This window comes from Rhododendron vialii, chromosome 12a (genome assembly GCF_030253575.1).
Source record: "Rhododendron vialii isolate Sample 1 chromosome 12a, ASM3025357v1".
Lineage (NCBI taxonomy): Eukaryota > Viridiplantae > Streptophyta > Magnoliopsida > Ericales > Ericaceae > Rhododendron > Rhododendron vialii.
Window position 1 is genome coordinate 16,673,088 of NC_080568.1, and position 14,563 is coordinate 16,687,650.

General features: G+C 38.8%; 1 protein-coding gene across 2 annotated transcripts; it reads right to left on the reverse strand.

Annotated features, from left to right (window-relative positions):
* Nucleotides 1-3,793: 3,793 nt before the first annotated feature.
* LOC131311255 (uncharacterized) lies at nucleotides 3,794-11,757 on the reverse strand. Of its 2 annotated transcripts, XM_058338616.1 has the most exons (10): nucleotides 11,382-11,757; nucleotides 10,983-11,054; nucleotides 6,809-6,888; nucleotides 6,210-6,309; nucleotides 6,075-6,128; nucleotides 5,580-5,657; nucleotides 4,981-5,078; nucleotides 4,830-4,887; nucleotides 4,324-4,445; nucleotides 3,794-4,199 (listed from the first exon to the last, which is right to left on the reverse strand). In XM_058338616.1, the coding sequence occupies exons 1-10, from the start codon at nucleotides 11,589-11,591 to the stop codon at nucleotides 4,046-4,048; spliced, it is 1,026 nt and encodes a 341-aa protein (XP_058194599.1). In that variant the 5' UTR covers nucleotides 11,592-11,757; the 3' UTR covers nucleotides 3,794-4,045. The 2 variants fall into 2 exon arrangements, with proteins under 2 accessions (XP_058194599.1, XP_058194600.1); XM_058338617.1 differs by lacking the exon at nucleotides 5,580-5,657 and having other exon boundaries at nucleotides 11,382-11,657.
* Between the last annotated feature and the right edge of the window lie 2,806 nt (nucleotides 11,758-14,563).

Consider the following 14,563-nt stretch of genomic DNA (forward strand, 5'->3'; position numbering starts at 1 on the left):
GATCCGAGCCGCTCAATGTGTTCAGAACGTGATTTTAAGGGTACCCGGGAGAAATCAGCAAAAAAAATGACCGGAAAGGGCTTCATCCGAGCAGTTTTTGTTTGAATATATATATATATATATATATATATATTTATTTATTTATTTATACAGTCAGTCTCAAATGAGGGAGTCCTTATTTTAGTTAAAATGCGGACCTCCTCATTTCTCCCATTTTCCGATCGAATTTCGATGATCCGAGCGGCTCAATGTGTTCAGAATGTGATTTTAAGGGTACTCGCGAGAAATCAGCAAAAAAATGACCGGGAAAGGCTTCATCCGAGCAGTTTTTGTTTGTTTTTTATCGAACGGTTCTAACAAAAACTGCTCGGATGAAGCCCTTCCCGGTCATTTTTTTTTCCGATTTCTCGCGGGTACCCTTAAAATCAAGTTATGAACACATTGAGCGGCTCGGATCATCGAAATTCGATCAGAAAATAAGAGAAATGAGGAGGTTCGCATTTTAACTAAAATAAGGACTCCCTCATTTGAGACTGACTGTATGTATGTATATGTATATATACACATACAGTCAGGTTCCGGTGAGGGATCCCGCATTTTATTAAAATGCGGGACTCCCCTTCCCGATTGAATTTCGATGATCTGAGCCGCTCAAAGTGATCAGAATGTGATTTTAAGGGTCCCCGAGAGAAATCAGCAAAAAAAATGGCCGGAAAGGGCTTCATCCGAGCAGTTTTCATTGAACGGTTCAAAAAAAACTGCTTGGATGAAGCCCTTCCCAGTCATTTTTTTTGCTGATTTCTCGCAAGGACCCTTAAAATTACGTCCTGCACACATTGAACGGTTCGGATTTTTAAAATTTGATCGGAAAATGAAAGTCCCGCATTTTAACAAAGTGAGAGATCCCTCACTTGATCCGTGGTGTATATATATACGGGACGGTTCAAGAGACACCCCAAAAAACACTTAAAAAAACACCCCAAATCTCAATCTCATAGTTCCCGATCAAATTTTTATGATCCGAACCGTTCAATGTATGCAGAACGTGATTTTAAGGGTGCCAGCGAGAAATTAGCAAAAAATATGACACGAAAAGGCTTGATTTGAGCAGTTTTTATTTAAACCGTTCAATAAAAAATTGTTCAAAACTGTTCGGATCAAGCCCTTTCCGGTCATTTTTTTTGCTGATTTCTCGCAAGTACCCTTAAAATCACGTTCTGATCACATTGAGCGGCTCGGATCATCAAAATTTGATCGGGAGCTATGGGGTGTTTTTTTGGGTGTCCCCGGAACCGCCCTGATATATATATATATATATATATATCCTACACTAGAGGCTGGGTGTGCCAGTTGAATTTTGACGACATATTTTCTTCACTTATCGTTTATTTGAATTCATTTTGTCAAAACAAGCAAGAAATATTTTGTCAAAATTTGACTGGCACACTTATCGTGCGTGCCCTATTACTAGCATTGTCTTCAAAAACAATGCTGATAATATTGCACGTAAGGTGTTTTCCTAGTGTTGTTAGGTAAATCGCCTAAATAAAATGAATTCAGGAGCATCGATAACCACAGGGATAAGCCAAGGTTTTGAGATACAAAGGACGGTCATTTTCGGTCTTGAAAATCCATTTGAAGAAGGTTCGGAGTGTGGAAGGATGATTAGAAGGCCAAAATTATAGCAAAGGAAGAAATTTGGGAAATCAAGAATCTCTAGTACCAGTAGAACTCAAAAATAGCAAAATCTGATCAGGAGGTTTCCCTACTGGTAGAACGTGATTTATCTATTGGTAGAACTGGTTACTCGTGGAAAATCTTTTGCACTCTACTGGGAGAACTAAAATCGCTACTGGTAGAGAACTTGACTCTGAACTCCAAATTTAACCAAGTCCTAAAGATTCGGCTTAGATATTTTGTACCCCTGTATATAAATACTTAGACCTCAGATATTTTGTACACCTATAAATACTTAGACCGTTATGGACACTTAAAAAAGGACGGAGGGAGTAACTGATAAACACCAAAAATCCAACACTCGAATGGTTTGTTTACCTATAGATAAAAACCATATAGCCCGATAAAGACTTTCACTCCCAAAGAACCGCTCCTTGTGGATCGATCTCGGACTTGAGAGTTATTTTGCAAATGACTACAAAAAGCCATGCGCTTCGGGCTAGACACTCAGAAACACAAGGTATAGTCGCAAGAACTAACAAAATTTTAGAGTTGAATTTCAAAACAAAGTTTGTACCAAACAAGCTATGCACATTGATATAGCCAAAGATCATGACGTTGAACAATGTATGGAGCGGACGGATTCCTAGGTTGTGCATTGGTTCTACATCAATGTATGTTCAGCTTGTTTTATACGAGCAGTACACCGTTATAAAACATTTTGCATTCATCAACTTTGGACACAATGTTTCTTATTGGAGGTAAAAAAAAACTAAACACACTTCAAAGAGACTTTGGATAGTCACGGGCAAAAGATAGAGATTTTATTTTATGCTAATTTGTACATTGGAGAAGACAATTTTTTTTTTTGGGACAATTCAGTGTCCGGGCCAACGTATGCGTACATCAACTAATCCAATGGGACCAATCCCACCATCCATTAATGCATGGGGGCCCCAATTAAAGATAGAGCAAAGCTCCGTATGGACTAACCCCAAATGAGTAGATAGCACTTGAGCGATTTCGAAGCTGATACCTTAGGAAGAAACAAATTCCTAAATCTCATGCATTGACCACAAGGCCAACCCTTGGGGTTAACTTGAGAAGACAATTAACTAGTGTTAAAGACATCAAGAAGACATGTGGCGGGCATGGCTCGGCGAAGGGACCCGGGCAATGGCCGCGTCACATTGATTAGTCAGACCCGTGGACTCGTGTGTTGGATGGACCGGCGATGCAATGTTCAACGTGCCTCTGCTGGACATGTTCTGCCAGGCCATGTTCGTTCACCTGCGGGGAAGCCATGGGTCCAGATACGCGTGTCGGTCACAACTTTCAATTCGGCGGCGTTCCACCGAACCAATTAGCAACTCCACAAAAGTCCGAATATAGCCAGGCTATTTCGATCAGCAAAACCGTCAACTACCGAGCCACCCTTGCTCCCTGACTTGGAGAGGAAGTCAGGATGAGTCAGGCAAATGTGGCAGGTGGCGTGTCACCATTTCCCTTATTATAGGAAGGGATCGTGGAGATCGTGATAGGCCTTAGACCGCGGGCCTGATTTGGCACCATGATTGACGAACCAATCACTGAGCGCGTCACCACAAGACATATAATTAATTAATGATTATAGTGAAGTTGGTGTGAGAGAGATGAAAAAAAATTACAGAGGAGTACAAATATAAGGTTATTGGGGGCTGAAATTAGTATTTGTAAATTTCAGGGATGGTGTCATTAGATTTTGTTAGTTTACTTAACGGTCCACTAACGGATGAGGCTAATTGAAATGGGAATGAAAACCACAAAGAGGAGAGAATCATTTCCCGTAGGTGGAGGGAGATTTGGCACATAATGCAAACCTTAGGGGGTGTTAGCAAAATTCTCCCTTCATTTTTATTTTTATCAAACCTACAGTGTACTTAAAACTTGCGTTCTTACGCTTGATTATCCAAGTTCATACACTGCTAGCTAGTAGCTGCTATTAGCCTATTTCAAAACATGAGCTCAAAGCACCCGACTTAAGTATTTGTCATTGGGATGACCATTACCAAAACAAACGTACCCTACAACTTAAATTGAATCTTTATTTTATGGGAAAAACTAATTGCTGGGCAGATTATTAATTAAGTCAGCTCACATGCCTCATGAGCTTTTTTCCAATAAGCAGTGTCACATCCTAAACTTGTAATGTCCTACGGAAAACAATCATGAGTCATGTCCATATTAGAAAAGTTTCTGGTATCCCGTAATTCTTGATGAAGTTCGATGTTGTACGACACTAAAAGTAGTTAACTGTGAATCTGTGTCTATCTTCAGCACAATCTTTCATACATCATATTGCGAACAATGAGGTGTAGACTTGCCTTGCTTAAGAAAGCCAGTGCCCTTGAAAGAGTTGCATAACTGTTCTACCCATGACCCACTCCAACTCAGAAGATGATAGAGGTACTTGATTGGCAATGATGGATACTGCTTCTTTAGCTTCTTTATATCCACATTCCGGAACAACATATGGGAAGTCACTGAGAAAATATTGAAAGCAGGTCTTTACTTTGGGATGATGAATGGCATAGTCATTTTTAGTAGTTGACATCCTGAACACAGTTCTTTATATCCATATAGAGAGTACTAGAAGAGAGTTTCTACCTGCCCCACATGACACGGTTGGCACCAAAACTGGAGACTACTTGGGAGAGAAGTTTGGATAAATCTTCGTATGGATATGGCTTTTGCGATACCCTGAATAGGGCACTAAGTTTTATATGAACCTGTCACAATATTAAGTTTGCAGCCCACAAGTTAAGATCCCAACTAATCACCAAAAAAAATTGACAACTACCACTATGGTCAGGGTACAAGCCAGCAGATATTTGTTCGACTTTCATAGCATAAACGATGAGATTCGAAATCTGTGAGCTTTTTGTTTTTTGTTTTTGAAAAAACTGTACGAATTAGGGGAATCTAGTGTGCAAAGACTACAATCTAATCCCCTATCATAGTGGAATCAGTTCCAGGATTCCATTTGTCCAACATCTTATTTAGATATCAAGAGGAAAACAAATGGAACAATGGAAGATTGGGTGCGAGTCATAGTCAAGAAATGAACTTGCAATTATAGACAAAAGTCCGTGAGGTGTGCGAACATAGTCTACCTGTGGAAATCTACTTAGCTTTAAAAGCTCAGAGAAAGCTAGCTTTTGCTCATCATTTCTGCAAGATAATAAACGATCATAAACACCTAACAAAAGTACACCTGGAGTTTAAAAGACACATGACATACAAACCAATTACTAGGGCACTTACGTTGGTGGCTTGCAGAATGCCAAGTGATCAAGCATTACAATAGTTGAGGGAAATTCTGTGCACAATCTCTCAATCTCTGATAGATGAAGGTTAAGTCCCTGTAAAGGTCTACGTCATTAGTAACTCTCCAACCAGTAGCATCTGCAATTTACGATATGGTTTGGTAAATCTTATTGATAACCAACAACTAGGTGTCCGGGCCAGCATACGTGCACCTCGACTAATCTTGGGGGACCCAGACCATAAACCCACCGTCCGCTAGCGGGGGCCACACTTGAAGCCGGAAAAAAATGCTCCGTGCGGCAGGCCCCTAAGGAGTTGATAGCACCAGAGAGATTTCAAACCTGAGACCTTATAAGAATAGAGCAAACCCCTAAGTCCTAGGCCTTGACCACTAGGCCAACCCCTTGGAGTTAAGTTTGGTATAATTATTTGCAACAATCAAGAAAGTGAATCATGAATGTTAATCAATCAACAATACTATCCACGTAGGATCTCTCAGCTGCTGTCATAGATGGGATCCTTCTTGTAAGAACAAACCTGCAGTAGAATCTGTAGGCTTTTTTGGAGTAGAGCTAAGCTAAAAAAGAAGCTCTTACCTTCATACACATGAAACCCACTGGTACTCCAAGCTCTCCAGCTTTGGAGAACATTGACTTCCCAATTTCATTTGTCATCTGTGAAATTTATTGAACATGGTAAACTCTTCATGAGGAGGACACACAAAAGATATGGCATCTATTGAACAATGCTTCCCATTGTAATACTTGTTTTAGGGCGGGGGCTGACAAGTTGATGGGAAACATCTCTAAGGAGAGTGAGACTCGTCATTTTGTGGGAAATGGGATTCCATCGAGGGCTATTATTACTGCAAGATATATTTCTTTCTAAAGGAAGTGGTAAGCCATCAATAAGTCAAAATATGTGAAGATCAGAAGAAATATGTCCTCACTTTTCTCCATGCAAAATGCGATTTAATCTAATGGATAATTACTATGCGTGCTCCAATTACTTATCTCATGAAACGACACAAATAATGAAGCACGAGAGTTATTCTCCAGCAGCAATAAGTTAACAATGAAGAGCAACAATACCTGTTGACCAGGAGGCCATAAGTATGGATTGAAGCGAACTGCACGATACCCATCCTACCACAAGAAACAATCCTTCGTCAAAGGACTCTTTTGTTATGAGCTAGTAGTTTAAAGAGCTGAAGATTCTTTACAGACCTTCAGAATAAGATGTTCAAGCTGCTTAAGCCCAATCCCATCTTCTGCTGGATTTGCCAGGCAACAACCGACAAACTTGGTCGGATACTTTTTCAATACACTGTCAGAGCCATTATGTTGGCATAAGACAACACCAGGTTTAAGATACCACATGAAGAACTTGAAAAGGAAAAAGGAAAAACACAATTAGAATGAGAACCTACTGACTTTTACCACAGCTTACCTTCATGGTTAAAAATATGATGCTAATGGCTAACAAGTCATGAAAACTGCCACCTTATGCCTTTGTCACTCTAACCACAATGCTGATTCTTTGGCATTATGGTTAGAAACTGGTTGGTCCGACAAGTCTGGTATTAAATGGCCAATTCCTCCAGTTTATGTAGTTCTCAAATTTTGTCGTCTTTTTGACTCTTCAGCATTTAACTTCACCCTTCACATCGAGCCTCTTATATAGTTATATATAATAACTTATACATATACGCGAGAGAGAGAGAGAGAGAGAGAGAGAGAGAGAGAGAGAGAGAGAGAGAGAGAGAGAGAGAGAGAATTATCTAGTATTCTAGTGACAAGAAAAAGAACATGTCCACTTAGCCGACCTTGTCATATAGGAGTGGTCAAACTTATGATTAATGGGCTGGACGATGAGTGCACCATCTACACTTGCTTCTGCCATGCACTGAAAAGTGAAAACATTATGCTGGTTAATGATTATTGCAACCTAAACATGGTGGATACTGCTTCACTTGATGTTATTATGACTAGAATTTTAAAACCTACGGAACAGTTTTGACCTCAAAAGGAACCAAAACTTCATCATCTTTGAAGAACCGGATTTTAATGTTACAACTCCCAGTTAACCAAAGTAGTGATCCGCTTCAGACTAAGGACGAAACAACACCAACATAGGTAATGGACAATTGAAGACCTTAGATGAATGAAAGTTATTTGCAGATCCCAAATGTTTGACTATAGTTGATGTCCTAACTTTGTGAAGTATGATGTAAATTAATAGCTACAACATAGGGATAGTACTATCATCTCACAACCACATGACAACAAGGAAGTTAATCGTCAACTCAAAACTTATGAGGGAAAAGAAAGCTGTCATGCTATGTAGCATGGACACGGTCACATGGGACATGGAGATTATCAACACATGGGGACACAGACATATTGGGGACACGAGAAATTTTTCTTCCTAATTTCTTTTAGTATTCATACTTAGTACATAAATTGTAAGCACAAAGTATTTACGAACAAGTAAGCATTGATATCGAATGCATTATCAACTGATGATGTATGCCTACACACACACATTGACAAAGCAACATAGGGGCCAAGGGCCCCAGGCCTCCAAAAACCTCGATACACATGATACCCGAAATAAATCCCCAAAGACTTCTATGACCGAAAGGTCCCTAGCACCGGTAAGACTTCCGCGTCTTCAATTAGTGATACAAGTATACAACCCCATCATTTTTGTCATATAGCGAATTTTTTTTCTCGTTCATCTGTTTATCTATGTAGTTCAATGAACCAGCTATATGTGATTTTCTTGTGTCACATACATTTTTTTTTTTTTTGTAGGTGACTCAAGCCTCATTGGGCTATTGGGGTGATCCCTATTCACTTTCTGTGTAAATGTAGGCTAGCATAGGTCCTAATGATTGTACAAGAATAAAAAATAAAAATGACAAGAAAGAATCCAAAATTGATTCTTAATTCGAAAGAAAAAGTATGGAAATGTGTAGAAAACATGACTTTTTTGGCGGTACATATTGTCATATCTCTATTATGTTCCAAAAAAGTGTAGTTGTTTGTCGCAGCCTTACTCTTGGCCACCCTTAACACACAATCCTGGCTTTAGCCCTGCATACACATATTTCATATAGCTCTTTTGCCTAACACTTCTGATGTTTATAAACACTTACCCCTGATTTTTTTTTAAAATAAACAGTGATGCAGGCCGAAACTCGTGAAGGATGGGATAGTCTCAGGAAGCCACTCACCAGGGGCAACGGAATCACTCGATGTTGCTAATCGCGGAAGACACTCACGCGACCAAGTCACACACTTGATTGTCGGAGGAATCACTCACTCTTAAGCAAGAAATACTTGCATAATATTTTCATAAACTCAAACTCTACTTTTCATTTCATTAGATTACCTATTTATAGGTATTACAAATATGACTCTTCAAGACTCCTAATAAAACCTACACAATTCTCAACTAGACCTTTCAAATACCTAGACCACTATTAAAACAACAACACAACTTACTAGATAGTCAAAACACATATTCTTAGACCAAAAACTAAAAGACATTGTCTAGAAACTAAAAGACACTTTGAACTAATTAAGATAACCCTTCGTTTTCCATATTAGAATTATTATGCTCCTGCATCATTCTCCCTTTCTTTAAAAGAACTCGACCTTGATTTTAACTTCCCACGGTCCACTGGTTGACCAATGAGTTGTTCCATCATTTGCTTTTGCCCGAGATGTTCCTTGAATTTTGGTTTGCGACCAACTCGCAAATAGAACACTTTCATGACTCTTGAAGGCAATGGAAATGATTGATAACTTGGAGTTACATGCAACTGAGACTTTGGGAGCAGATAACTTTTTTGTCTCTTCATGTCCATCATATTTGAAAGGTTTGGAACACTCAACTATGATGTTTCCAGTTGTTATTGAACCAGAGTATTGATGTCGTTTGATGATTAAGAATCCTTCTTCAGTGTACTCATCATAGATTGGAGGCAAATTCCAATCCACCAGTGGTTGTGAAATTGTAAAATCTTCATCAGAAAAAATTTCTTTCCACGCATGATCTTTCCTCGGTCTTTCACTCACGCGCAACATTTTATCTCAAAATGCCATGGGATGAAAACTCAGCAGGGCAGGATCACCGCTCTGATACCAATTTGATGTAGGCCGAAACCCGTGAAGGATGGGATAGTCCCGGGAAGCCACTCACCGGGGGCAACGGAATCACTAGACGTTGCTAATAGCGGAAGACACTCACACGACCAAGTCACACACTTGATTGTCGGAGGAATCACTCACTCTCAAGCAAGAAATAATTGCATAATATTTTCATAAACTCAAACTCTACTTTTCATTTCATTAGATTACCTATTTATAGGTATTACAAATATGACTCTTCAAGACTCGTAATAAAACCTACACAATTCTCAACTAGACCTTTCAAATACCTAGACCACTATTAAAACAAAAACACAACTTACTAGATAGTCAAAACACATATTCTTAGACCACAAATTAAAAGACATTGACTAGAAACTAAAAGACACTTTGAACTAATTAAGATAACCCTTTGTTTTCCATATTAGAATTATTATGCTCCTGCATGACTGCATCAAACAGAAGCAACATGTCTTCATAATAAGATTCATACGTGTATGATGAATGGAGTTGAAATGAGAAAGTTGAGATGGATGTGGATCATTTGGTAAGATTTTGTGAGACATGATTAGAAATGAAAATCTTAGCGAGATGGTTGGGGTAGTACCGATAGAAGATACAGTGAGAGAGAAGAGATTAAGGTGGTTTGGACATGTCTATCGTAAATCGGTCGATGCGATAGTTAGGAGGAGTAATATTCTTACAATAGATGGTAGTACTAAGAGGAGGGACGGACCAAAATGGCGTTTAGAGGTGGTAGTTCGTAAAACACGTAGGTGTCTTGGATAACATTGAATATGATGCCCTCAAGTGAACTCAATAGAGACAACAGATTCTTGTAGTTGACCTCAATCGACCACGACTTAAGGCTTAGTTTGGTTACCTTGTCGTGTGTCCCCACGTCCCAAGCATGTCCCACCATAAGGATTATTAAAATTCAAGGTACAAGCCACATGGGCATTTTGGCATGCCCCTGGTGTGTCTGGCATGGATATGGTGACCTCCTAGGCTTGTTCATATTTATCATAAGAAGACTATGGGTAATTTTTTAATGAACTCAATTCTCTAAAATCAAACAGATAATTGGTTCCTGAACTCAATTTTGAGAGCGTAAAAAGAGACACCAAACAAGTAGAGCTTATATTTGAATGCTCCCATCCAAATAGGTCAACTTATCAAATGCATTAAAGGTTTTGTAAATTAACCAACCAGACACACAAAATTTATATCCATAAGTAACATAAATATCATAATGATGCGAATATAGTGGTTGGTCAAGATTGACTAGCTCAGGGATCTAAATTGAAACTTAAATATTGCCCTTGACGTAAAATTGAAAACTGAATTATGGGCTATGCTTTTATATGTCGATCAGTATGATGAAGAAGCACTTAAGTTAGCAGCCTTCACATTTGGAAACCGAGTTATGACCTTCGCATTTGAAACCTGAGTCATATAAGTATCCTCCCAATCCAAATATGATGAAGTTGCCCTTAAGTTATGAAAATTCAGGCCGATCAAAAAGAAAAGAAATTATTGAAATTCAGTATCTGAAATTTCCAGGTAGTCTTCCGGTCTAGCTCCAAGAATCAGAGCCACACACTTCCTTGTGTGGTCCTCATTAAGCAGTATAATTTAGCATTACAACTACCATAAGTCTAAAATTGGAAATTACCTCAAAAACAACTGTATTAAAAAGGAAAGGGGGGGGGGGGGGGGGGGGGGGGGGGGGGGGGGGGGGGGCGGGGTTCGCCGCTTTTGAAGAGGAAATACTACTACTAACTTCTATTCCCTCCAGAGAACATCAAATGGTCCACAACCAAATAAGAGAGACTTACTTACTTCAAGCAAGAAATCGACATGGCCTGGTAAAGTGGGTTCTTGACCAGGAAAGTAAGGGTACATATCTGCAGCCTTCAAACAACAAACAAAAACCACAAATATACAATAGTTTATTACAGGAATGTACAATTTATACACAGTAATTGACGATTAATGTACATTGTCCGCAAAGGTAAACATATATGTGTGTAAAAAGAATCAAGATCCCACTTGACGATTCAAACTGCCTCCGGCTTGGCAAAAAAAAAAAAATTTCAAATTGATCGGATATTTTATGCATTCGTTGGCATAATGGACCGTCAGTCTTGTGACAATTACGCAACAAGAGAAATGGACCGAGATTATTGCAAAAGTTGGCCCGGACACCATAGTTATTAAAAAAAAAATTAGATGACGTACCTCCTTAGGAGATGCCCAAACATGCAAATGCGAATCGATGAGCTTGGTGGTAGTTGTAGAAGTATTAGCAGTAGTCGCCATTTGAGCTGCAGGAGCTGCGGAGAGTAGAACCCGACGGTTCACCGAAAAGGGGTTGAGGAGGATTTGTTGCGAATTTATTAAGGAACCCGCAATTATTAGAGGCTTCACCGAGTTGAATCGCACTGCCATTTAACTTACAGTATTTGCTGGACTGCAAACCTACCTACACCACTCAACCCCTCGTCAGTCGTCTCTAAACCAACAAAAGAATCTTAAGTACTACTGTACTACTACTACTACTTATCTGATTTCTTACGTCCCCCGTTCGAGTCCGGGCGACGCTATTACAGTATTTGTTTTGGCCCTTTTGGGTATTTATGCTCTGCTTTTAACCCAATGAAAGTGACTAAGGAAGGGCCTGTTTCAAACTTAGAGAAAAGAAAACAAAGGAAAGTGGAGAGGAAAGTAGGAAGGAAAATTCTTTCTTGTTTTGATATTTTCCTTTTTGTTTCCTCTCAAACCAAAAAAAGGGAAAATTATTTTTCCTTCTTTTCCATAGTTTCCAAACAAAGCCTAAGGAAATGGAAAGAAAATTTTAGTATTCATAATTTGTTGTTTTCTATTCTCTTTCCATAATCAAACAATGGTAAAGAAAAATTTTCAACTTTTCTTTCTTTTCCTTCACATTCCCTATGTGTTTCGAACATGTGGAAAAAGAAGGTAAAAGAATAGAAAGTTTAAAAAATTTCTCGTTTTCCCTTCCTTTACTTCCATTTTTTTCTTCTCTTCTCTCATTTTCCATAAGTTCCAAACACAGAGTTTTCACCCCTCCAAATTCCATTCCACCGATTTGAAAATCGATGACTGTGTTAATTTTACCCTTTTTCTCTGTTCACGGTCCGCAATAAGGTTTCTTCACAATTATTACTCTCATTTATCTATTTATCTCTCCCCATTCATTACCTCACAAACTTCCATCAAAACCCAAATCAAGCAAAGCCGTGTAACACTTAAGCTATGAGGTCCGCACTTAAGCTAAGTAGGTGTTTACCAATTTTTCCCTCAATCGAAATTGACAGAAATTTCGGGAAACAATGCCAACAACAAAAATAAGGGCGAATGCGGCTATGTCTCCACAAGACGGATCCGTGGTTCCACGCCGTATTTCAGGACTTCACCGGAAGAGAAATGACGGTCGAGTCAAATGTGAGATTAAGAACGAAATTGAAGACAAATGGAAAAGACTTCCGTTAATCTTCAACGATTGATCTATCGCCATGAGCGACACATCGAAGATCCTAAGTTAAGCTTAGAATATGAAATTCTACTCCTACTCCTAATTATAACCCGAATGGGTTAGTAGTGCCAAAAATTAAGACAAATAAAGATAGACTTTGATTTGTTGGAGAGGAATTACAATGAAGTCTTAAAAGACTATTTATAGAAAACAACAAACGTAGGAAATAACTTCCTAACTTCTCCACTAGTCTTCATTCAATCTTTTGCTTCCACTTGTCAAAATAACTTCTCACTTCCCTTCAAATGTGTAGGAGCATGACAAGTGTCCTTTTAACTTCCACATGTGTAGGAGCAAGCCAAGTGTCCTGCATGCAAATAACAATAATAAAAGAAATACTAATACTAGTTCTAATATTAATACGAATACTTAATAATAATAAAATAGTAAGCATTTCCATAATTGCCACCTTTCAGTCGATCATCGACAGGCGGTGAAATATGGTGTAAACAATGCCCCCCTTATTCATTTGGGTGAAGGGCTAACGTAACCCAAGTGAATAATTTAATTAGTTTTAAATCACCCAACTGTCGATATCGACGGGCGATAATCTTTTACGGTGTAAAGATTTATGCCCCCACCTCAATTGGGCAATCAATTGATACCAGAAACGGATCATGTTGGACATACGTGGCCTATCGAATAAAGGCCTATAGATCAAAACTCTAAGAATGGGATATCGATAAAAGGATTTATGCCATGAGCCTTAATCAAGCACAAGCATTTGTTTACTTAATTTCTCCCCCAACATTTGATAAAGAAAAGGCCAAAACACGCGCGTAGCAAACGACAAACATTCCCTCTATCGAATTCATTCGAGATTTCGGAAAACAAAGTTAAAACAAGAGTAAGGGCCAAAAGCAAGTAATAACCTTTTACAGTGAAAACATTTATGCCCCCCAACTTTCGAAGAGTTTTTGATAAATTTTACACCAATCTTTTCATTTTTTGACCGGTACAATAAAGCCTTCAAGGCTTAAAAACCACTGCTGGCTTATTGGATGCAATATTCCCTCTGTTGAATTATGGGATAGTATTGCCTCTGTTGAAAAATCCTTGCAGATTTGTTTCCTTCAACTATAAGCCAGTATAAGCCATGATCGATTGTAAATTTCACCAATCGACTGCAATTAATGGATGGTCGATCTATTACCCCTTGCAAAACCACCTGTTTGCCATAATTAACCATTTCTATTAGTCCTCGACAAAAGTCTTTTGCTAGCCAAAGATCAGTGGTGGGATAAGTGGCATAAAATACTTGGTGTTTTTCGACTAAAGCCAATATAAATGGCTTCGGAGAATCCATATCCCTCTTAACACTTGGTTACCGTCGATCAACAATTCACAGCCAGAATTGGCTTGAACTCATACTCCATGGGCAAGTTTTCACTATCCTTAACCCGTATAGATGGAGTGTAGGGATCATTTTCTATTTCAACCATTCATGGTCTAAATTAAAAACTCTAGTCGAATTACTCTTTTCATGATTCGACTTGCTTGAATTTCAAATTTTCAAGTTCCTTAATGAATTTTGCCCCCAAGTTCATTTGGCAAAACCAAATAATACTGGACAGTTAACGTTGTTCCACACAAGCCGAACCAAGGAAATCAACTGCCAATTCTGAGATGGGCCAAGTGTCACCCGTTGCCCATGCACGGCAGTTTTTAGCAGTTTCTTCAAGATCATGGAATCATGCTCTCCCATAGGCTACCATGTGTCCTTTATTAGTGTGTCCACTTAACAAATCAAAGGCCAGATGTGCCCCCCATGTGATTCCTATTATGTAAAGGCATCATTTTTCTTTTACTAAGCATAATGGGCATCATTGTGAACATTAGCAACCTTGAACAACAGCCTCTTCAA

Coding starts and splice junctions, on each gene's coding strand:
- LOC131311255 (XM_058338616.1), bottom strand. CDS start 11,591: ATGGCAGTGCGATTCAACTCGGTGAAGCCTCTAATAATTGCGGGTTCC. Junction 5,658..6,074: donor TATGGCCTCCTGGTCAACAG/GTATTGTTGCTC, acceptor TAAATTTCACAG/ATGACAAATGAAATTGGGAA. Junction 5,079..5,579: donor TGGGTTTCATGTGTATGAAG/GTAAGAGCTTCT, acceptor AGACCTTTACAG/GGACTTAACCTTCATCTATC.